The 26069-nt window shown below is 41.1% G+C and overlaps 1 protein-coding gene across 12 annotated transcripts in view; it reads left to right on the forward strand.

Moving 5' to 3' along the window:
* Positions 1–26069, forward strand: part of LOC137344683 (ladinin-1-like) — a 98374-nt gene that overhangs the window by 58880 nt on the left and 13425 nt on the right. For 8 of the 12 annotated variants that reach the window (XM_068007809.1, XM_068007812.1, XM_068007813.1 and 5 more), the window contains 6 exons: positions 102–227; positions 4009–4049; positions 4162–4240; positions 5039–5176; positions 14120–14209; positions 19051–19119. In XM_068007809.1, coding sequence (XP_067863910.1) covers positions 102–227; positions 4009–4049; positions 4162–4240; positions 5039–5176; positions 14120–14209; positions 19051–19119 — 543 coding nt within the window. The remainder of the gene's footprint in view (positions 1–101; positions 228–4008; positions 4050–4161; positions 4241–5038; positions 5177–14119; positions 14210–19050; positions 19120–26069) is intronic. The other 4 variants (XM_068007819.1, XM_068007816.1, XM_068007820.1 and 1 more) reach the window with 1 other exon arrangement.

Genomic DNA, 26069 nt, shown 5'->3' on the forward strand with positions numbered 1-26069 from the left:
TTATTCCACTCAAGATTTTGCCCAAGTGGAACATCTAGGCTATAAAGTGGATAAACAGAAAAAGACTCTGTAATTGGAATAATTTTAAAATATCATTTCAGGATGTGAAAAGAGCATCCAACATAGTCACAGAAGTACAGCATCAGAAAAAGGGAAACATCACTGATCATCCCAGTTCAAACGATGTGCCCTTCCGACGTTTCTCTCCAAGAGCAATTTCGTTTAGGGTAAGTGTGTGTTGCTGTGACGTGTTTGCAGTGATAGTGTGAGCTAGATTTGGGTAGCTGGTGATATCAGCTGTGGTAATGGCATACTTCCCAGACTCTACAAACTAAAGCACAAATTCAGCTATGTAAACGGAGCAAACTGGATTACACTTATCTGCTCCACCTTAATTGGACAATGATAATAAAGGACCAGATTTAAAAGTCATATATAATTGATATGTGCCAACAGGGTGGTGCAATGAAAAAAAAATTATGGCACTCCTTTGGTTAAGAACATAAGAAATAGGAGCAGGAGTAGGCCATACGGCCCCTCGAGCCTGCTCTACCATTCAATAATTGTAAGGAATCTTACAACACCAGGTTATAGTCCAACAATTTTATTTTAAAATCACAAGCTTTCGGAGATTATCCCCTTCGTCAGGTGAGTGAATGAATAAGAGGTTCTCAAATCGCATATCTTATATTAGGCTGGGACACGATCACACCAATCAAAGGTGTCGTTGGTGTTCAGACAGGTTAGCCACGGAAAACAGTAGGTCCCAGTATGCTGAATACACATTGTGTCAAATTATACAGACAGAGAGAAAGAGACCCAAAAGGCAGAGAGAGAGAGAATATTAAAAACAGATAACTTTTTTTTCCCTTGCTGGTGGGGTTACGTGTAGCATGACATGAACCCAAGATCCCGATTGAGGCCGTCCTCATGGGTGCGGAACTTGGCTATCAATTTCTGCTCGACGATTTTGCGTGGTCGTGTGTCTCGAAGGCTGCCTTGGAGAACGCTTACCCGAAGATCGGTGGCTGAATGTCCTTGACTGCTAAAGTGTTCCCAGAAGGGTTCCCTCCCAGTTGGGGAACACTTTAGCAGTCAAGGACATTCAGCCACCGATCTTCGGGTAAGCGTTCTCCAAGGCGGCCTTCGAGACACACGACAACGCAAAATCGTCGAGCAGAAATTGATAGCCAAGTTCCGCACCCATGAGGACGGCCTCAACCGGGATCTTGGGTTCATGTCATGCTACACGTAACCCCACCAGCAAGGGAAAAAAAAGTTATCTGTTTTTAATATTCTCTCACTCTCTCTCTCTCTCTCTGCCTTTTGGGTCTCTTTCACTCTGTCTGTGTAATTTGACACAATGCGTATTCAGCATACTGGGACCTACTGTTTTCTGTGGCGAACCTGTCTGAACACCAACGACACCTTTGATTGGTGTGATCGTGTCCCAGCCTAATATAAGATATGCGATTTGAGAGCCTCTTATTCATTCACTCACCTGACGAAGGAGATAATCTCCGAAAGCTTGTGATTTTAAAATAAAATTGTTGGACTATAACCTGGTGTTGTAAGATTCCTTACATTTGTCCACCCCAGTCCATCACCGGCATCTCCACATCATACCATTCAATAAGATCATGGCTGATCTTCGACCTCAACTCCACTTTCCCGCCCAATCCCCATATCCCTTGATTCCTTTAGAGTCCAAAAATCTATCGATCTTAGTCTTGAATATACTCATGACTGAGTATCCACAGCCCTCTCGGGTAGAGAATTCCAAAGATTTACAATCCTCTGAGTGAAGAAATTTCTCCTCATCTCAGTCCTAAATGGCTGACCCCTTATTCTGAGGCTATGCCCCCTAGTTCTAGACTCTCCAGTCAGGGGAAACAACCTCAGCAATCTATCCTGTAAAGCCCTCTCAGAATCTTACATGTTTCAATGAGATCATCTCTCATTCTTCTAAACTGCAGAGAGTATAGGCCCATTCTACTCAATCTCTTCCCATAGGACAACTCTCTTATCCCAGGAATCAATCTAGTGAACCTTCGTTGCATCGCCTCTAAGGCGAGTATATCCTTCCTTCGGTAAGGAGACCAAAACTGTACACAGTACTCCAGGTGTGGTCTCACCAAAGCCCTGTACAATTGCAGCAAGACTTCCTTACTCTTGTACTCCAACCCCCTTTGCAATAAAGGCCAACATACCATTTGCCTTCCTAATTGCTTGCTGTACCTGCATGTTGATTTTCTGTGTTTCGCATACAAGGACACCCAAATCCCTCTGAACACCAACATTCAATAGTTTCTCACTATTTAAAAAATATTCTGCTGTTCTATTCTTCCTACCAAAGTGAATAACCTCACATTTCCCCACATTATACTCCATCTGCCACCTTCTTGCCCACTCACTTAACCTGTTTATATCCCTTTGCAGACTCTTTGTATCCTCCTCACAGCTTACTTTCCCACCGAACTTTATATAATCAGCAAACTTGGATATATTACACTCGGTCCCTTCATCTAAGTCATTAATATAGATTGTAAATAGCTGAGGCCCAACACTGATCCTTGCGGCATCCCACTAGTTACAGCCTGCCAACCAGGTTGGTAATCATATTGCTGGGAAATAGAGCAAGATAAAGACAGTCATTGCTTTCAACTGATTCCCTAAGCAGTCCAGTGCTAAGCTTTTGGAAAACTTGCCTCACAATGTTTATGTTTCTCTATGGTTTAGCAGCAGTTGACAATCCAATCTAGTGGCCAATCCATGTGATGAATTTAATCAGGTTACATCTGTTCTGCAGGGCCCCATTGACATGTACCTCCTATTTGTTAATTCATACAGTAGGATGTTACACCAAATTGTAGATGTGTGCAATAGATTATTAGCAAAAACAGTTAACTACCATGTTGAGTAACTGCTTTCTGAAAGAGCAAGACTGTTTAAGAATGGACCATGTAGCAAGAAGTTGCACACCCCTGTCGAAGTGCAGCCAGCAATCCTGCAACAAACATATGGGACATCTGGCAGTCAGAGCAAGCAGTGTACGGGCTGTATGAGGAACTGGGAAATTACCAAAAGAAATAGATCCTATTTCTGCGGGCCAGCCCCTTATATGCCTAAAGACCCCAACTAGGCCAGCCCTAGGGCTGACTGTTGAAAAGACAAGCCCCAGTGTCATGTTCAATCCTTACAGGGATCTGTTGTTCTCAGCCTAATGCAACAACTCCCTCCCCAACCAGTGAACCCACAGCTCCCTGCTAACTAATGACCCCAGCCCCAGCAAACATCCCCACCCTAATTTATGGAGCTGTAAAACCCTCATTTTATGTATCTGCAAGTAATATGAAATTTGTACTGGAGCATGTACTCTGATCAAACCATCTCCTGAGAAAGTTCATAAACTTCTTGTACAAAATGTGAATAAATGTCAGAAGAAAAATTAAATAAGTACAGATACAGATAATTAAGGAGGAACATTTGTGTGGGGTTCCTCCAATCTCCCACCATAACTTCAGTGCAAGATCAGCAGAAACCCTAGAGAAACAGTAGGGTTTCTCCCGATCTTCTGCTGAAGTTATGGGAGGAGATTGGAAGAACCTCATGGAAATTCCAGGCATAAGTATTTTGTGGAACATTCCTCTTGGAATTGCTTGGACTATGGAAGTTTTACCTGTTGAATGCAATCGGTCAAATTTGAATATCTTTGTTCAAGGGCCTTTGATGGTCAGGGAGAGAATTCAAAATGTGTCTTCTTGAAAATTTTATTGACTAACTTCAGGAGATGAATGAATTGGGAAGAACCCTTAGCAAGTGTGGATTGTAGTCTTCTACTGAAGGCAGCAAGCTTGTTGGGCTGAATGGCTTTTTCTTATGCTTATTTTCCATAGCAGTCTGTCACTTGGTTGCCATTTGCAGGAGATGAAAAGTTGGGGGAAGAAGGGGCAATGCTGTAAAAACTAAAACATGTGTATAATTGACCCAGAGACTTTTTTTTTTAAGATTGCAAATCCGGAGGTGACTACCCAACCCTTCCAAAGAAGGTGAGTGTACACAAACATCATTAATGGGTTATAAGAAAATCCAATGAATGAAGTTTTATTATGGGGTAGATGTGGAGATTCTGACGTTTCAATATATGAATCTTCCCAACAGTGCCAGTCTAAGGATTCAATCCAGGTCTCCTTCAGCAAAGATTGATGGCATATTTGAGCAGTATGTAAAGGCAGTCCAGGTGAGCAACACATTCACTTGCGATACATATGACTAGTAATCAAGTAAAAGGCATAAAACATGTAACTGGGAATGAGAATGTTTCCTGCTGCATTTATAGCTTTAGGCACCGTGAATTATCTATTTTAAAGGTTCAGTCTTTAATCAAAAAGGCTGTGAGGTGTCTTGTTCCAAAGTATAATAGCTTTATTAAGAAGTTATAATAAGTAACAAAGATGTTAAAATAACAGAGTACTAAACATACTAACAAGATGTTCGAACACAGCCTGGCAAAGTTCATCGCTCACAAGGCCTCGAAGTGCACCTTTTGAAGATCCTTGATATTACTTGAGCTGACCAGCCTCGCTCCGAATACATTCTAAAAAATACGATTTTAGTCTCACCTTATATATGTTTTTAGACACATTAGCTCCATATGGGCCTCCCACCAATCATCCTCCCTGTCTCATGAATCTGCCATCCACTTTACTTTCTTAAGTTCCAGATGACACACATCTGACATCATGCCTCTCATATGATTAGTTGTCTCCGATTTATCAAGAACCATACAAAGCTAAAGACAACTCCCTTTACCCATCTTATGCACATGAGATAAGAATGACACAGGATGCTCATTACCAAAAGGAGCCCCCTTTGCACAAGGTAATCAAAAGCTTGTTGATGAACAGGAAGTCTTTGTTCACAGGGAAAGCTGACATAAAACTTTTCCTTAACAAGGTTAGCAATATTATATAGAAAGCTTGTATAATGCTTTTCTTACAGGCACATGAATGGATTTCATTTAATGTTTTCTTTTCAGAGAAGTGATAGCATCAAGTCGAAGAAGTCCCCCTCTAATTATCTGTCCCGGCCGTTAGAGGGTGTTGCAAGCAAGCGGTGTGTGTTTGAGAAGGATGACACTCAAGATGCCAGTACTCGATACCTTACAACCAAAAAGGTACAGCGGGATCCTACTCTGTTTTGGGTTGAGAGGTGCACAGATTTTGCTTATAAACACATTCGCACACTTGCATATAACAGGAATGGCTATTGCAGCACTAAAAAAGGAATGGACACCTGTTACTAATATCAAGAATTTGTTTCCACTACATTTGCATGGAAGTCGATTTGACTGTATATTAAGTATGTTGTATTTTAACTTCCTAATTTTCCTTTACAGTAGAAAGCATTGTAGGGCAGACCAAAGTTTTCTAACTCTAAAAAGGGTTGGCAGATAATATTTTGTTCCTCCAACCTCCTTTCTTTTTAGGAATTCCCCACAAGGCTTTATGCCTTCGTGTGACCTTCTTCAACCAGTAGGCCAGAAGTGGTCTACTTACTACATCTACCTCTCCACAATCATTGACCAAAGTCATGGACTCTGTTCCAAATTTTGAACTCAAAGTGAATTTGGGTTAATTCACAGAATTTGATCCTATTTCTGTTTGAGGTTTTGTATACATAACACTTTTCTACAAAAAACATTAATGCCCATGAGCAGCAGACACATGCTCTGCTATGTTGCTTGTCCTGCCATGAGATTCTCAACACAACAACAATCACTTGCATTTATATAGTGCCTCTAACATAGGAAAACATCCCAAGGCACTTCACAGAAGCATAATCAGTTAAAAATTGATACCGAGCCAAAGAAGGAATTATTACAAGGGGTGACTAAAAGCTTGGTCAGGGGAAAGTTTTAAGGAGGGTCTTAAAGGAGGAGAGAGAAATGGAGAGGCAGAGTCTTTACGAATTCTAGAACTTAGGGCCTGGACAGCTGAAGGCACGGTCACCAATGATGGGGTGAATGGAAAGGGGGATGCCTAAGAGGCCACAGATAGAGGAACACATTCTTCTCGCAAGGTTGAAGGGCTGAAGAAGGTTACAGAGATAGAGAGGGGCAAGGCCATGAAGGGATTTGAACACGAGGATTTAAGCATTGTTGAACTAGGAGCTAATGTAGGCCAGCGAGCATAGGGCTTGGTGCGAGTTAGGGTACGGAAGCAGAGTTTTGGTTGAGCTCAAGTTTATGGACGGAGATTGGAGGCCAGCCAGAACAGCATTTGTTTAGTTGAGTCTGAAGGTGGCGGAAGCAGGGATGAGGGTTTCAACAGCAGATGGGCTGAAGCAGGGGCAGAGATGGGCGATATTACGGATTCGCAGCATTAAGCATTTGTGGGGTGAGTTACTCCATCTGTGGCTGGAGTTACAATGAAGAAAACTTATTTTCATAACTTATTTTCTAATGTTTTTTTAAAGTGCTACTTTAGGTGGGACATCTGATTTCCAATTACACTAGCAATGTTTGCAGTGCATCTGATCTCTTTATTTCAATTGTTGGTGGTTTAGTTTGGATGTACATGGCCCTTCCATGGGTATGTGTTGTATCCAATTCCTGAAAATCTAGGTTGAGTGGGGGAAAGTGGAGAGAGTATTGGTATGCTTAAGTCCTGGTACTGTAGTGGGGAAGGGCTATATTGTTTCGGGCCCAGATAACTGCTCGTTTCTTAGTATAGCTGAAAGCATTTCATTACATCTATGATAATGGGCATGTATATGGGTCTTATACTGAGTACACATCTGAGTCGCTCATCAACTGTTTACCTGCTCACCTTTGTAGACTGGAATTTGAAACACATGTACTACGTACTGACTGTCTACTTCATAAGCACCAACTTAGGGGCAGGAGGTGTTCCCCATCCCACTTATAATTTTGAGGTTGTAATCACCCGCAATCTGAAATATGTTATAATCGTGGTTTGTGGTTTTTGCAGAAGATTGGATGAAATTGCGGAATAAAATCCCTAAAACACCAGTGAAAATCCTGGAATTGTGTGAATGAAAATTGAATTTGACTAATTCAGCATCATAAATCATAGAATTACATAGAATTTGGAGCACAGGAGCCGGCCATTCGGCCCAACTGGTCTGTGCCAGTGTTCATGTTCCACACGAGCCTCCTCCCACCCTACTTCATCTAACCCTATCAACATATTCTTCCATTCATTTCTCCCTCATGTACTTATCTATTCCCCTTATATGCATATTCAGCATTAATGCAAATCAGACACCATTATTATAAATAGATGCATTTGTGGAATATAACCCCCAAAACAGCAGTCAAAATCTTATCGAGTCCCATGTAATAAAAATAGAATTGACTTACTTAGCCAATGTGAATCAGTCGCTGCAGTTATGATTGTTTTGCAAACCCAACACCTGACTGCCTCAAGCTCATTGCTGGCAGCTAGACATAGTTCAAAGTCCAGACTGCTTTATTATGAGTGAGGGGATGAATTGACTTTTCCCTTGTTTGGTCTGCAACTTCACGTCAAGCCACTTGGTGGCAGAGTTGTAAAGCAAGCTTAATCAGCAAGAGGCATCAGCCACTAGCTGCCCACAGTGGTGTGGCTGGCTGGGGAGGAGACAGGAGTCAAAGGCAGACTGCTCTCACTCTTGGGGTGATTGTTCATAGTGCTGATTCAGGGGAAGCTGGAGAACAGCTGTTATGTTTTCCAGCCTAGGATTTTTCCTGCATTTGCAGACGTTTTGACATGTGGATCTACATTTCATGCTCAAAACAAAGAAAAATGTCTGTAGCTCATGGAAGGAATCAGTGTGTGTTTGCATGAAGGTCACATAGTGGGGTAGTGAGACTGAGATGTGGCTGATGCTGAGGGCGACTTCATGAGTAAACCAAGAGGGGGTGACAGTTCTTGCCTTAACGTGAGGATAGATAAGGCAATAGGATTGATGCTGATAGGAAAAAGAAATACTTGCATTTATATAGCGTCTTTCACGACCTCAGGTCGTCCCAAACCACTTAATAGTCAATGAGGCACTTTTGAAGTGTAGTCACTGTTGTAATGTAGAAACGCAGCAGCCAATTTGTGCAAAGGTTCCACTAACAGCAACATGATAATGACCAGATAATCTGTTTTAGTGATGTTGATTGAGGGATAAATATTGGCGAGGACACCAAAGAGATCTCCCCTGCTCTTCTTCGAAATAGTGCCAATGGATTTTTTACGTCCACCTGAGATAGCAGATGGGACGCCGGTTTAATAACTCATCCGAAAGATGGCATCTCCGACAGTGCAGCACTTCCTCAGTACTGCACTGAGATGTCAGCCTAAATTTTGTGCTCAAGTCTCTAGAGTGGGATTTGAACACACAACCTTCTGACTCAGAGGCGAGAATGCTACCACTAAGCAACGGCTGAAGAAAACTGGAAGGACATTTATAACCAGACTATCGACAGTGGTGGGTCTCACATCACATGCAGACTTGTTTTAATTCTGCTCCTCCAGTGTTGCATTCAAGTCAATGTGGGTGAAATTGGCCTTTGGCGATAGTGCAAAACGGATGAGACGGAATCAGCATTGACTTCAATGGAAAAGAAAATTGGGTAAGGTGTAAAACGGGCTGCCGATTCATTATTGCCCATTTTGCGCAAATGTCCAAGACCAATTTCACCCTATGGCTTATTTATAATTCTTCTTATGATATAAGAGGATAACTAAGGAAAGAGAAGGGCCTATTAGAGACCAAAAACGAAACCTATGTGTGGAGGCGGAAGATGTTGGTATGGTTCTTAATGAATACTTTGCGTTTGCCTTCACTAAAGAGAGGGACGATGCAGACATTATAGTTAAGGAGGAGGATTGTGAAATATTGAATGGGATAAACTTAGCGAGAAAGGAAGTATTAAGGGGATTAGCATCTTTGAAAGTAGATAAATCGCCAGGCCCGGATGAAATGTATCCCAGGCTGTTAAATGAAGCAGGAGAGGCAATAGTGGAGGCTCTGACCATCATTTTCCAATCCTCACTAGATACAGGCATGGATTGGAGGACTGCTAACATTGTACCATTATTTAAAAAGGGTGCGAGGGATAGACCGAATAATTACAGGCCAGTTAGTCTAACCTCGGTGGTGGGCAAATTATTGGAATCAATTCTGAGGGACAGGATAAACTGTCACTTAGAAAGGCACGGAGTAATCAAGGACAGTCAGCATGGATTTGTTAAGGGAAGTCGTGTCTGACTAACTTGATTGAATTTTTTGAGGAGGTAACAAGGAGGATCGATGAGTGTAGTGTATTTGATGTAGTCTACATGGATTTTAGCAAGGCTTTTGACAAGGTCCCACATGGCAGACTGGTCAAAAAAAGTACAAGCCCATGGGATCCAAGGGAGAGTGGCAAGTTGGATCCAAAATTGGCTCAGTAAAGCAAAAGGTAATGGTCGATGGGTGTTTATATGACTGGAAGACTGTTTCCAGTGGAGTTCCGCAGGGCTCAGTACTAGTATCCTTGCTTTTTGTGATATATATTAATGACTTGGACTTAAATGTAGGGGGCATGATTAAGAAATTTGCAGATGATACACAAATTGTCCATGTGGTTGATAGTGAGGAGGAAAGCTGTAGACTGCAGGAAGATATCAATGGACTGGTCAGGTGGGCAGAAAAGTGGCAAATGGAATTCAATCCAGAGAAGTGCGAGGTAATGCATTTGGGGAGGTCAAACAAGGCAAGGGAGTACACAATAAATGGGAGGATACTGAAAAGTGTAGAGGAAGTGAGGGACCTTAGAGTGCATGTCCACAGATCCCTGAAGGTGGACAGGACTGGTAGATAAGGTGGTTAAGATGGCATATGGAATACTTTCCTTTATTAGCCGAGGCATAGAATATAAGAGCAGGGAGGTTATGCTGGAACTGTATAAAACAACAGCTTGAGTACTGTGTACAAGTCTGGTCACCGCATTACAGGAAGGATATAATTGCACTAGAGATGGTACAGAGGAGATTTCCGAGGATGTTGCCAGGACTGGAGAATTTTAGATATGAGGAAAGATTGGATAGGCTGGGGTTGCTTTCTTTGGAACAGAGGGGGCCGAGGGGTGATTTAATTGAGGTATATAAAATTATGAGGGGCCTAGGGACAGTGGATAGGATGGACCTATTTCCCTTAGTAGAGAGGTCAATAACCAGGGGGCATAGATTTAAAGTGATTGGTAGAAGGATTAGAGGGGAGCTGAGGAAAAAGTTTTTCACCCAGAGGGTGGTGAGAGTCTGGAACTCACTGCCTGAGAGGGTGGTAGAGGCATAAACCCTCAACTCATTTAAAAAGTAGCTGGATGTGCACCTGAAGTGCCATGACCTACAAAGCTATGCGCCAAGTGCTGGAAAGTGGGATTAGGCTGGTGGCTCATTTTTGGCCGGTGCGGACGCGATGGGCTGAATGGCCTCCTTCTGTGCCGTAAATTTTCTATGATTCTATGATTACTGCAAGTCTTAGTGTATATTATTACATTACTATGGTAATTTCTTTAATAGTATCTGTGCAAACATATCTGAGCTGCTCACCTTTTTAGTAGTCGAACTTGAATCTATAATTAAGTTAATCTAAACAGATATTTTGACAATTCTGGGTACCCTACCTCACAGTATTCACCAATAATGCTAGTCACTATTTGATAGTTTAAACAGAGAATGATGTCACAGCATGTTGCATGTCACGCTACACAGGTATAGATCTGCATCACTGAAATATGAATTTTTGTGAAGTAAAGCAAAGAGCATGAAGTGTAGCTGGAAGATAGGCTCAGAAGTGGAATGATGGTTGAAGCCACTTAGTTTGATCACCCTCAGGAACTCTTGATTTGATCACAACACCAGTTAATAAAACTAAAAAAATGGCCACTTGTGAAAAATAACAGATACAACGCCAGAAATGTAAATTGATTTCCATTCAGTGTGATATAACTGTAGTACCACATATTTTAATTGTCTCTCTTATTGTTTCTTTTCATTATTAAACTTTATTTCTGTTACAAGTATTTGTGTAAAATCCTCATGCATATCCGAAGTTGAGTAGCCATAGGAACACAGGAACAGGATTAGGCCATTTAGCCCCTCGAGCCTGTTTTGCCATTCAATGAGATCAGGGCTGATCTGTGACCTAACTCCATATACCCGTCTTAGCCCTATATCCCTTACTACCTTTGGTAAACAAAAATCTATCAATCTCAGATTTAAAATTAACAATTGAGCTAGCATCAACTGCCATAAGCGGAAGAAAGTTCCAAACTTCTACCACCCTTTGCGAGTAGAAGTGTTTCCTAACTTCACTCCTGAAAGTCCTGACTCCAATTTTTAGACTATGTCTCCTAGTCCTAGACTTCCCAACCCAGCAGAAATAATTTCTCTCTGCCTACCCTATCATTTCCCTTAATATCTTGAAAACTTCAATCAAATTACCCCTTAATCTTCTAGATTCCAGGCAATACAACGCGAGTTTGTGTAATCTCTCCGCGTAATTTAACCCTTGGAGTCCAGGTATCATTCTAGTAAATATACACTGCACTCCCTCCAAGGCCAATATATCCTTCCTAAGGTGCAGTGCCCAGAACTGAACACAATACTCTAGTTGTGGTCTAACTGCGGCTTTGTATAGCTGTAGCATAACTTCTACCCCCTTGTATTCTAGTCCTCTAGATATAAAGGGCAGCATTCCATTAGCCTTTTTGATTAACTTATGTAGCTGTCCATGACATTATAATGATCTATGTACGAGGACCCCAAAATCTCTTTGGACCTCCACAGTTTTGAACTTTTCACCATTTAGAAAGTACTCTGATCTATCCTTTTTAGGTCCAAAGTGGATGACCTCATACTTGCCTACATTGAAATCCATTTGCCACAGTTTTGCCCATTCACTTAATCTATTAATATCTCTCCATAATACTATGCTTCTATCTACAATGCTTACAATGCTGCCTATCTTTGTGTCATTGGCAAACTTGCATATGTGGCTCTCTATCCTGTCATCTAAATCGTTAATAAATACAGTGAATATTTGAGGCCCCAACACAGATCCCTGCCAATTTCAGTACTTGCCCATAATCCCTCCTCTCTGTCTCCTGCCGCTCAGCCAATTCAGGTCAATAATTTGCCCTCAATTCCATGAGCTTCAACTTTAGCTAACAGTCTCTTATGAGGGACTTTATCGAATGCCTTCTGGAAGTCTATATAAACAACATCCATAGACATTCCCCTGACCACTACTTTAGTCACCTCTTCAAAAAATTCAATTGGGTTCGTCAGGCATGATCTACCCTTTACAAATCCATGCTGGCTCTCTCTGATCAGCTGAAAATTTTCAAAGTGTTCAATCACACGATCCTTAATTATAGACTCTAGTAATTTCCCAACAACAGATGTTAGGCTAATTGGTCTATAATTCCCATGTTTCCCTCTCTCACCTTTCTTAAATAGTGGAGCGACATGTGCAATTTTCCAATCTAAAGGAACAGTTCCTGAATCGAGAGACCTTTGAAGATTATAGTTAGGGCATCTGCAATGTTCTCACCTACTTCCTTTAAAACCCTGGGATGGAAACCATCTGGTCCTGGAGATTTGTCACTCTTTAGTGCCATTATTTTCTTCATTACTGTTAATTTGCTTACATTAATTATGGTGAGTCCCGTCCCTGATTCAAAATTAGTTTCGTTGGGGTGTCCGGCACGCTATTCTCTTCCTCTGCTGTAAATACTGATGCAAAGTAATTATTTAACAAGTCCGCCATTTCCATATATTCATTCACAATATCACCATTTTCAGTTTTTAAGGGGCTCACATTGCTCTTGACCACTCTCTTTTTCCTAATATAATTGTAAAATTTTTTTGCGTTGATTTTGATATCCCTTGCAAGTTTCTTTTCATACTCCATTTTTGTAGCTTTTACAATCTGTTTTGTCACCCTTTGCTGTTCTTTGTATCTCTCCCAATCGCCAGGATCTGTGCTATTATTTAATAGCTGTTATGGGTTTCTCCCTTTCAATACAACGTTGAACTCGATCATATTATGATTGTTATTAGATAAATGTTCACGTATCATTAGACTGTTAACTAAATCTGGCTCATTACTCATTATTAAATCTAATATGGCCTGCCCCCTTGTTAGTTCTAGGACATTTTGTTGCAGAAAGCTGTCCTGAACACACACAAGAAATTCGCTACCTTTCTGACATGAGCTCGTCTGCTTATCCCAATCTATATGAAATTTAAAATCCCCCATTAAAAACACGCTGCCTTTGCTACATACTTGTCTAATCTCTGCATTATATACATTCTGCTACTTCACAGCTGCTACCAGGGGATCTATGCACAATTCACACTACAGTCTAAAATCCTTTTCTATTTCTTAATTCTACCCATAAAGTCTCCACTGCCTGCTTACCTCTTGTTATATCCTCTCTTATCATTGAAGTAATTTCATCCTTAATCACTAAGGCTACTCTTCCCCCTCTACCAGTTTCCTTATCCTTCCTGTAGACCTTATAACCTGGTATATTCAGTTCCTAGTCCTGACCGTCTTGCAGCTATGTCTCAGTAATGGCTACCATGTCGTACCCTCTAAGTTAAACTTGCGCCTGTAATTCAATCAATTTGTTCATTATACTCTGTGTGTTTGTATAAAGCCTGCTTATTTGGGCCACACACCCTAGCCTGTCCTTCTGCTCTAATGTTGTTTTTCTCACACATTTCTTATTTCTCTCTCCTGATTTAATTACTTCATATCTTTTAGTTTTTCTTTTAATTGGAGTGCCTAAAGCATAATTTCTGATGATTACTCTATTCTCTTTCATTTTGTTTGTTTTAGAATTATGATTCATACTATCTTTTCCACTCATGGGCTGATCACTCTGGCCAAATTCGCGAGGAGATGCGATCACATTAAACTTGCCTTTCATACAAGTAAGAAAATGGTTCTTTTGAAAAGGATCACACTAACCTGAACGGTTCCAGATATCAGTGATCACACTAAGCAGCTTCTTATAGGATGCATTAACTGTATCATTGCATCTAATTATTATCATTATCTGTAATGATAGGACACAATAGGCCTTTATGTGAGGGTTGCGGTTCGCATCAACAAATGGGTCAGTAGAGCTCAAGAATCCAGAAAAGCTCTTGGATGTAAGGTAGTGATCTGAGGCTGTTCATTATTTTCTCCATTTTAACATTTTTGATGTAAATGATGCAGAGCAATAGAAATTCCATATTTTGTCCTTGATTTAAAGCAATATTCTAAGTATGGGGTTCCAAAACCATTGATGTCCAGTGGATTCCTTGCATTTTGGCTTTAGAAAGAAAGAAAGATTTTGATACCATTTGCATGGAGACTCTGACATAATTTTGGGAAATCAGATTCACTGCAGGTGCCCAAAATGTCCATCAACTTTGCTCTATAGTGCGATACAAACAATTACAGCATTAATATGAGTATTAGTACTGCCTGAGGTTCAAACCAAAGTGGTGAATGTCAAGCCAAGACAGAGAAAGACAGATTAGAAGAGACTGGGATAGATTGGAGATAGAGAGAGAAAAGCCAATAGATGAAAGAACAAACACGTGAGAAGAGAAAAGCTGAGGGAAGAAGAAGCAAGAAGATAAAACTAAAGATTTTGGAGAATTGAGAAAACCAACATCCTGAAGGGATAAAGCTGAAGGATGGAGCAACCAAACACAATCAATGGGAGATCAAAACAGATTCCGTGGATAAGGTAACAAAGGTGAATCAAAGAAGGCATCACAATCAAGCAATTTGTTATCATTAATAATTAGAGTGTGGACTAATTCAGTTATTTTAATGGTTATTTAAGATGTGTGAGATGTTTAACAAAGATCCAATAAGTACTCTACTTATTATTGCTGTTATGTTACAATTTCATCATCTTTTTTACATATTTCAGTAACTTCAAATGTTTTAGGCCTATTTTCTCTTAATAATAACATTTAAAATACATCAAAGCTTCCCCCTTCCATTAGGTGGGTAAGACAGTGTAGACCATAAACTTCTCTCAGTGCTGCTCTGTGATTAGCTGACAGGAGATGCATGTGTGAGATTAATCCTGATGGATTCCTTCCCCCTCATTTTTGTCCATTTTCAGGTTAAGTCCTCTGTTACTATGAAGTGTTCCTCCAGCAGGCTACACAAGAACTGGTGAAACCAGAGCAATAAGGAAGCTGGGGTTGGGTTTGAACTTATGCCTTTTATTTGGGATTCTAATGTTCACTCCTGGAACTATCTGACTGTTCTGCTACAGAACATTTTCTACTCGCAAATATTTTCTGCTATTCCTTCCCTCTTAAGTATCAGTAGTAACATTCTCCCTTATAAATCAGGACACTGTAGCTTTCAGCCCCGCTCCAGAAATTGAGCACAATAGTAACTATATTTCAAAAGTAATTAATTGGCTGTGAAATGCTTTGGGATGTCCTGATGATCCTGATGCTATATAATTGCAAGTTCTTTCTTAAGATTCCCCCATGCTCATATGCTTGCAGTGCAGTGGCTGAATTACTCCATTTTGTTCTCCATTTCCTTTAATAGGGCAGTGAAAATATTCTATCTTAAAAGTCATAGTTTCTTCATTTCTCTGGCAAGTCTTACTGACAGCTACCACTTCTTACCCTTTGATGGCTTTACCTTTTAGACTTTCTTCATCTATCAACATTCTTGGTCTCACTATCTCCTCTGACTTCAAGTACAACTGTCACATCTCCTCCACCACTAAAGCTGTCTCCATGAAACATGGTTTCCTCTTTCGTACATCTCTTTGTAATATTTTGTTTAAGTCCTGGAACTCATGTCTGAGGACCCTCAACTTCGCACTATATAGCACAACACTTTGGGGCACCATTGCATGGTGCCACTGTGCCACCCTGAGTTCTCACACACTTTTGTCAACTGAATATGAAGACTGAGCACAGACATTCCCTTAATCCTCTTCCTCCCTCCACTCAGCTACATTTCTGCCTCAATGGTAGCCAACATTGTTAATGAGTTCTTTTTCTCTGACACCGGCCCTCTTCCTTTCAGAACCACGTTCACCACCTCCCTACTCAAAAAACCCAACTTGACGCATCTGTCCTCTCTAAACTTGTTCTCCTCTCTTTTGGTGTGAACCATATAAGGAAGGAGGTTAACTAACACTCTTTAAGGTCCTTGAATTTGTCCATCACCTCTCAGCTCTGTGCCTATTTCTCCTGAAACTCCCTGTTTGACTTCCTGCAGTCTGGGTTTTGCTATTTCACAGCACTGAAACAACCTTAGTCAAAGTCATGAACAACATCCTCTGTAACTATGACCATTGCTGTTTGTGGGACTTTGCTGTGTCCAAATTGGCTGCTGTGTTTGTCTGCATTACAACAGTGACTACAACACTTCAAAACATTACAACACTTCAAAAGTACTTAATTAGCTGTGAAGTATTTTGGGACATCCTGAGTTTTGTGAAAGGTCTATATAAATGCAAGTTCATTCTTTCAATCTATGCCGAATGCTTTCTCTATGACTCCTCACCATTTCTACAGCATTTGACATCATTGACCATGATATCCTCCTCACCATTTCTACAGCATTTGACATCATTGACCATGATATCCTTCTCCACTGCCTCTCTGTCGTACAGCTTCCTATGACTGCCCTTGTGTGGTTCTACTCCTAATATCTGGACAAAGCAAATGCAAACCAGCAATTGCTTCTCTTTGCTCCTCTGCACCGTCACCTCTCGAGACTCCTCCGGATTTATCTTTACCTCCTTCCTCTTCCTTATCTATATGCTGCCCTTTGGCAATATCATCCGCAGGCTTGGGGTAATCTTCCCTTTTGTGTACTGATGACACCAATCTCTACCACTCCACCACTTTTCTCAACCCTTGACCCCATGTTGTCAGACTGGCTAGATGAAGAAAGTCTAAAAGATAAAGCCATCAAAGGGTAAGAAGTGGTAGCTGTCAGTAAGACTTGCCAGAGAAATGAAGAAACTGTGACTTTTAAGAAAGAATATTTTCACTGCCCTATTAAAGGAAATCACTAGTGATTTTAAACCCGAAGACCGGGTGGGTTGGGGGTGGGTGGAGTTGAAAATAGTTGTTTTTTTAAGTCACAACTGCAAAATTTTTCGGACTTTGCATTCCCAGTGGGAAGCCTGTACTTTTACACGTCGACGTTAAACCCAGAAACAAAGCTGGGTTGCGGTCGCAACCCAAAAAACAACTATTTTCAACTCCCACCTACCCCCAACCCACCTGTCCTTGGGGTTTAAAATCACACCTCCCAAGACTTGGTTGAGTCACAATTTCCTTCAGCTGAACATTGGAAAGACTGATACCATTGCTTTTGATGCCTGCCACAAACTCAACTCCTTTGCCACAGATACTATCCCTTCCCCTGGGCATTCACTCGGACTGAACAAAACCATGCGCAACATTGGTGTTGTGTTTTATCCTGAGCTGAACATCACATTGAGAGATTGAGTAAAATGGGCCTATATTCTCTGGAGTTTAGAAGAATGTGAAGTGACCTCATTGAAATGTATAAAATTCTTAGAGGGCTTTTCAGGGTAGATGCTGAGAGGCTGTTTCCCCTGGCTGGAGAGTCTAGAACAAGGGGGCATAGTCTCAGAATAAGGGGTCGGCCATTAGGACCGAGATGAGGAAACATTTCTTCACTCAGAGGGTTGTGAATCTTTGGAATTCTCTACCCCAGAGGGCTGTAGACACTCAGTCATTAAGTATATTCAAGATTGAGATCGATAAATTTTTCAACACTAAGGGAATTAAGGGATATGGGGTTTGGGTAGGAAAGTGGAGTCGAGATAGAAGATCATCCATAATCTTATTGAACGGTGGAGCAGGCTCAAGGGACCATATGGCCTACTCCTGCTCTTATTTCTTATGTTCTTATATGCGACATCTTCTCTATCACCAAGCCCGCTTACTTCCAAATCTGCAATATTGCCCACCTCCATCTTTACCTAGCTCCCCACCGCTGAAACCTTTACCACCCCCTTTGTCACCTCTAGACTTGATTAATTCAAAGCTCTTCTTGCTGGCCTTTCATTATCTACACTCCAACTTGTCCAAAATACAGCTGCTGCATCCTGATCTGCAGTAAGTTCCACTAATCCAAGAATCCCATTCTCAATGACTTACATTGGTTTCCTGACCCTCAACACATCCAAAATAAAATCCTCATCCTTGTTTTCAAATCTCTCCATGGCCTCAGTGCACCCAATCTCTGCAACCTCTTACGGCCTTACTTTCACTCCCACATCCTTTGATCCTCCAACTCTGGCTTCCTGTGTTTCCCTCTTCCTTTCGCCCCATCATTGGAAGCAAAACTTTCAGTCACCTTAGCCCTCCTCTCTAAAATTCCCACCCAAGCCCTTTAAAGAATTTCTTCCTTTAAAGGTCTTCTCAAAACCCATCTTTTCAACCTATCCTTCAGTCACCTTTACTAACTTTTCTGTTATGGCTTGATATCTGTTCCTCTTAGTATTTCTCAACAAATTGTCTTCAGATGCTTTGTACATTAAAGGTACTTTATAAATACAAGTTGTTGTTGGTGGAGGTCTGGGAGCATTACAAATTCAGTAAAGATGTAACCGAAACCGTGAGATAATGACTTGCAAAACAAAAGTGTGAGAAGTATGCTGAAATGCCGGAGAGAAACACAGAACTTTCAATTTAATGCAAAATTACTTTAGTAGACACACTTCACAGTTGAAACGACTAATTAGAATCTGAAACTATAAAACTTTACAGAAGGAAAACCATTATTGGGCAAAGATTTTATGCCCAGTATATTATTTACAATAATTTCCAAACACAACACATCAAATGTGATACATTTTTTTCTGATTTATTCATGAACTACAGTTTGTACATAGTTTGTGCTGTAACCACAAAAACAGAGTACTAGAATATCGTTGTGAACTGGTACCTAAAGATGAAAGATGTTTATTTGTGTTTCCAGGATATCAGACCAGGGGATGTGGCCAACAAACGCAGTCTGTGGGAGAACAGAGCTGATTCTGTAGACAAGGTAATGAAATCATAATTCTATGCAAGTACTTTATGCGACTAAATTAAGAATACTCATTGTATTTTGAAAAGTAGCGCCTTTCCCTAGTTACCTATATCTTGATCTTTAAAACTGCAATGCCAACATTCTTTGCCCTGTCAGCAACTGTAGGTCAATTTACAGTTTCCAGTGGCTTCTTCAGTAAATAGATAAATTAGTTTAAATGCGAAGACACCAGAGCCAAGTAATTCCAGGAATATAAAGAGAGCAGTACTTCAAAATGTCCATTGTATGTTACATAGTTTGAATGGAGGATTTTTGATGAGATGTATGACATAGGACCACTCAGGAATGAAGGAGGGAGTCGAATTGTATAGAATGAAAGTATGGCAGAGATATTAAATAAATGCTTTGCATCAGTTTTTATGCATGATGGTGGAAGTGAGTACATGGGTATAAGAAAGGAGGATATGGACAATTGTCAGAGATAACTGTAAAAAAGTAATTGGTTCTGAAAAAACAGCAGAACTTAAGGTGGGCCCTGACCCATGTACCTTGGGCTGTTGAAAGATGTGAGCGATAAAATAGAAGAGGTCTTGGCCAAATTTTTCAATTCTCCTTAAATATACAAATTATGTCATTGGAAATGGAGAGTAGCTAATGTAACACCTTTGTTCAAGAAGCGAGAAAAGTCTAATGTCAGTTGTGGGCAAACTCTTATAATTAATAATTTGAGATAAAATCAGTGAGCATTTAAAAATGGATGGGTTAATCAAAGACAGTCAGCATAGATTTGTTAGATGCAAGATGTGTTTGACAAATCTGACAAAGTTTTTTGAAGAAGTGACCACATGGATGGATAAGGGAATTCAGTAGATGGGAATATAGATTTTCAGCAGGTGTTCGATAAGATGTCTCACAAGAGGCTTGTTAGAAAAATTTGGATGTATGCTATAAGAAGTAATGTAGCAGTCTAGATAAAAACTTGGTTGATTCTAATGATGTCATGAAGTTAAAACAGTTTAGCACCTGTGTTAAAATATCAGAGAGAGGAATTTTATACAGGAAAGAAAACAAAGAAATAACATGCATTTATATAGTGACCTCAGGATGTCCCAAAGCATTTCACTGTTAATGAATTACTTTTGAAGTGTACTTACTGTTGTTTTATAGGCAAATGCAGCAGCCACTTTGCACACAGCTAGGCCCGACAAACATCATTGCGATCAGTGACCAGTTAGTCTGCTTTGGTGGTATTGTTAGAGGGATGAGTATTGATGAAGACATCTTCCCTGTTCTTCTTCAGAAAAACACCTTAATGGGGGGAAGAAATTGGATGGGGCCATTTTTGGGCGTAGGTAGCATGATGCGCTATTACCCCACGCCCAATGGCCCCTGTGCAGGCAGGATACAAGTTTCAGCCCATCCGAGGACTTACCTGCAATCAGCGTTCCATTCCAGGCCTTGCATGTGGAATCAATGCAATTTGCACTTTCCACCACCACAGGGAGCTCAATCTCTTAAAGGGAGGATGTTTCTTAGAAATCTCTTAAAGGTAGCTGGTACCTGTTATTTGCTGAAAATAACAGTCTACTGTCTGCACGGAGTCTGAACAGAGATCAGACATTGCACACGTAAAACACAGATGCAGGTCCCATCCCTATGTTTACACACTGATGAGTTATGTTAAAAAATTGAATAAAGGTTGTGCACTGCTAAATCCCACATCCTCCAATCTGCCGATCTGAGTTGGTACCAGGCCTGCGAGATTGCGTGCACCAAGGTTCTCTGCTGATGCATTAGAAACCTTGGTGCAAGAGGTGGACAGAAGGAGGGACATCCTATATCTAGGGTGGGGGGTGGGGGGTGTGGTGGGGGCAAGAGGCCCTCCAGTCATATATCCAAAAGGCAGTGGGAGGCAGCAGGGGACACAGTCAATGCCAGGCGCACAGCATCATGAACATGGATGCAGTGCAGGAAGAAGTTCAATGCTTTGACATGAGTGGTCAAGGTGAGTGAGGTCAACTGTCAAGTGGCGTCTCCTACCAACTGCACCACACACTACACCCCCCCATCCCCCATATACCAACAAACTCTTTCCATCAGTACTCAACTCTTCCAACCAGATGCTTCCTCTCACCCTTACACATTACCACTCTTTAAAGCCGCCCACCCACATCTCACAGGCCATACACACTGGCAGCTATTCAACCATGACAGGCACATCATCCAGACACACGTCCCGCTTTCTTGCAGGAGAAGGTGGCGCATATCAGGAGGCAGCAAGTGACAGTGGCATTTAGTGCCTCGAGCCTGTTCCGCCATTCAATGAGATCATGGTGGACCTGTGACCTAACTCCATATACCCACCTTAGCCCCATATCCCTTAATACCCTTGGTTCACAAAAATCTATCAATCTCAGATTTAACTTTCGCAAGTGAGCTTGCATCAATTGCTGTCTGCAGAAGAGCGCTCCAAATGTCTCCCACCCTTTGCGTGTAGAAGCATTTTCTAACTTCACTCCTGCACGTCCTGGCTCTAAATGTTAGGCTATGTCCCCAATTCCTAGTATTCAAGTGTAGGAGACCTCCAAGAACAGTTACAAATGTCTCGGCAGCCAGAAGCAATAATCCAGCCACTAACCTGTAAATCCTGCATGGTCCCTTTAAATAACGCCAGTGGTGGGAGGGGGGTCCTCCAGGCACTCTAAGACATGTTCAGATGGTTGGGGTTAAGACTGTGTGTTGAGTTGAGCATTAAGTCTCAAAATAGTTTCTATCACTTTAAATCAGTGTTGCACACTGACTGAAGCCATTTTCTCCCTACTTTACATGATTCCAGAGTTCGTTATCTGTGCCTGCGCTAACTCCTATACCAAGATGGCGTCTGGCGCACGTCACGCTGGAAACGTGCGTGCGCATCCAAGACGCCATCTTGGATGTCGGAGAGGCTGTGTAGCGCCGAAACAACAGGTGCTACACAGCTCAATTTAGTGCCCAATATCTTTTACGTCTACCTGAACAGGCAAGATTTAACATTTCATCTGAAAGACAGCATTGCTGATAATGCAGCACTCCCTCAGTACTGCACTGGAGGGTCAGCTTAGATTGTGTTGAAGTCCTACAGTTTGGTTTGTCAACCCACAACCACCTGATTCAGAGGTGAGAGTGCTACCTCTGAGCCAAGTTACTACTCAAGCTCTTTAATATGTTTGCATGCTAACATCGCAACATGCAATTTCACCTAATTTGTGTTGTGGTGGTCACTCAGTTCTTCATGGCATCATTTAGTCTGTTGTCACTGGCAGTCTGATAGTTGGAATTACTTTGCAGGCTGATCAATCCATTCAGATGTCGGCATCTGCACCAGTATAGAGCTGTTAATATCAGGATCGAGCTCTAATGAACTAAATTTAATGATTGAACCCAAATCCCAATTTTTGACCCCTAACCACATTAGCAGAGGGCGGGCCAACGGTAGTTTGAGAATAGGGATTGGAGATTGCACCTTTGTTTACACTGTCACATTAAAGACCACAAGCAGCTGACAGCTCAAATTATTGTGAATACACAAATTCACATAGTACGATAAGGCTTGTGAGCAGTTGATGTTTTACAAAATATGTAAAGATAGGTTAAAAGTCAGCCTCTGTGGTCAGATCTAACACTTAGTAATGAATTTCTGTTGAAACGCAAAGTGGCATTTGGTTGTTTTAAACATAAAAGCTTGTAAATTATGTTATGGAATATTATGATATGAATGCTTAACAATGGTTTGTGAGTAAATGCATGCGTGAGTGCTTAGTGATGTCATGATGTCATTCACATGATTTCCCATAATTTCCATCCATTTCACACTGCTTCCTTTACCTGACCATATAAACTTGGCAATCAGGTTTTCCAGACACTAGGGTCCATACACAAACTAGTTTAAAGAGACCAGTAGTGAGATTGCTATATTGTCAGGGTATTGCTGAAGCTTTTCTCTTGGTTTTTTTTCCTGATCTTTGAGGTCTTTGAAAAGTCTTTGTGGTGCTGCCTTTAGCCTATTCCTAGTGCCACAATGGGTTTTCCATCAGGAATTCCCCTATATCGCTACTTTTTGGATGAAGAGAGAACTAACAGAGGGATGCTGGTTAGGTTAGGCTGCACCCAGTTCTGGTATGGTCACAGCAGAATATAGAGGCAGAGGTGCACATACCTACATTTGTCTGAGGAGAATGCCCGCAGTGGATTCACCAGGGGAGCTTTTACAGAGTTATGCCACATGCTGCAATCAGAAATGCAACTAAATTCCACCACAGGCCTTGAGTGCTGCCAGTTCTGGACAAGTCACAACCGTACTCAGCATTTATGCATCAGGGTCGTTTCAAGCTGCCACTGTGAACATCATGAATATAAGCCAATCAGCTGTGCTTAGATGTGTGATAGAAGTCATGGGGGTATTGTTTATTCAAACTACACAATTCATATGCTTCCTCATGAACAGCTGATGGGAGCATGAGAGGGCTGTGCATTTTTACAGAATGGCAGGCTTCACACAGTTTACAGGTTACGGTCCACCACCTGTTACTGATCTCCCATGCTTGACATGGATTGCCTTCTCCTGCAAGAAGAGTAAAAGAAATGTCAAGTTGAAACAAAACACAGTTTTTTTCCCACAGGATGTGGTTTTTTTTGTTCTGCTCTTTTGTTATGGTACTTTGGGCTTAAAAGCAGGTACACTAAAGAAAATAACCCAGTCTACTTGATACATGGCAGCCTAACTATATCTGTTGTTGGTGTCAGAGTGATATTAATATATTGCAATCTTTCAATTGATTTAAATTGCAATCATGTTGGTGTCAGAGTGACATTAATATATTGCAATCTTTAAATTGCTTTAATTTGCAATCATGTTTACCAGATTGCTTTGTTCTATGAGTTCGAAGGGGAAGTTACAACTAAGTGCCGATTGGATTGTCCTGCAGTTATTGGGTGGGCAATGCCCTATCTTGTTTATTTGGTGAAGGTGCATTTGCATATCCTTCCAGTTAGCAATTTACTTGTAGACGATTGAATTACGCAGAACCATGAAATTATTATCTTAGAGACAGTTTCCACAAGGTTCAGTCCAATTTAGCTTTGACTCTCCATGGAAACTTGTCAACCAGATGCAGTCACCTGAGTAATTTATTTGATTTATTTTGATTTGGGTGGAACTTCAAAGGAGTTGGACAGACTTGTCCCAATTCAGCAGTTCTTCAGAAACCATCATAGAGGGAAAGAAGCAGGAGATTTCACATAAAGTCATTGTTAAAAGATGTTATCAGATCCAATTTCACTGTGAGTTTTAGTGCCGAAGGCATGATCTGAGGATGAACAGCTATGTTCTGTTTATTATTATAAAAGGACTGTTTGCCTGTGCGTTCCTAACTATTTATTGTTATTAAAGTAGTTTTGTAGTTTATAGCTAAGCCAGAGTTTGATAGGTTATTTAGTTTACTGCTGTCTGAAATTGAGGAGATCACGCAGTATATCCAGTAAGCTGGAATTTCTTTTCGACCCCTGGTTTTGCTACAGTTATCCAGATATTTATTGTGTAAAGGCTTACACTAGTTTGTAGGGAGTTAGGGATCACTTGTGGGAGTGATCGTTGATGCTGAACACAAGGAAAATATATAATGCAAAGATGCAAAACATGTAATAGTTGCAATTGTTAAGATGATGTGCATTAAGACCCAAGTGTCAGCAGGCAGCCTTTAGTTGGTGTAATGACATCTACATGTAATAATCAGCTACATTAGTTGGGAGGATTCATTTGGGCTGAGTGCTTGTAAGGATGTGGGCAAAGAAACATTTCCAGGTGGAAGCTGGGGTGTAAAGGGCACCTCTCTATCTCATGGGCATTCATTAAAAGATTTTAAGACAGTGTGAGGGGAAGGTAATTGCAAGGTTTTTGTATACTGCATTAATGTACGGTCATGGTAGGTTCTCTTACCTCGCTTGCTAAGGTCATTGAAGATTTTCATGCACTGTTTCCATGAGCTTGGTGTTGTAGAAGGGGCATTAACACTGGAGGTGACCGATTCCTGCTCCCCCCTCCTGAGCTGCTCTTCTTGGGGCTCTGGTGCACACAGCCTCACTTCCTCGGAAAGAATCACATTGTCAGAGAAGTGGGCTGCTCTGTGGCCTACTCCACACCTTCCAAATGTTTTTAGACAAAAGCTTACTTGTTTCACTCATTTTAAACTTCAGGATCCTTGCCTCTGTAGCCCATAACAGGCTTTTCAACCTTGCAGCAACATGCCCATTTCCTGTTCCCAATCAGAGGCCTTTTCCACACCTGAAAACATGCAGAGTGTTTCTTGGGGCTTGGGTGGGTCTTAGATGTTTAGCTTGATCACAGTCTGGTTCTATGGGAATGAAAGCTACTTGGCTGCACTTCAAGGACCCATGTCATTTCATGGGTGGTTTCTAAATTTGTGGTAAGACTGTAACAAGTTGAAACAGTGTAGGCTGTTTTCAATGGCAAAGCCTTTTTCCAGTGTGTCAGCAATGCAAGGCAAGTGCGCAACATGAACGGCAGATACTATGATAATATTGATATATGCTGTTGGCTCGTGTGGAGCATAAATGCCCACATAGATCACTTGTGCCAAATGGCCTGCTTCTGTGCTGTAAATTCTACTAATTATGCCACATGCCATCATATCACACTGATTACAGTTGACTGTTTCCTTAAACTTGAATGAAATAAGGAATGTGCTAGTGATTAATAACTAGCACACATTTCATTTCCCACAACCATTCTCTCATACCTCCCTCGCTGAAGATTACTGTAAAAGGATTTCCCAAAATGCAAAAAGCTCTTATAAGATTTAGATCCTTTAAGACAGAAGCTGACACACTGTAATTTGGATATCATAGAATCATAGAATCATAGAAGTTACAACATGGAAACAGGCCCTTCGGCCCAACATGTCCATGTC

This window comes from Heptranchias perlo, chromosome 27 (assembly GCF_035084215.1).
Source record: "Heptranchias perlo isolate sHepPer1 chromosome 27, sHepPer1.hap1, whole genome shotgun sequence".
NCBI classification, from domain to species: Eukaryota; Metazoa; Chordata; class Chondrichthyes; order Hexanchiformes; family Hexanchidae; genus Heptranchias; species Heptranchias perlo.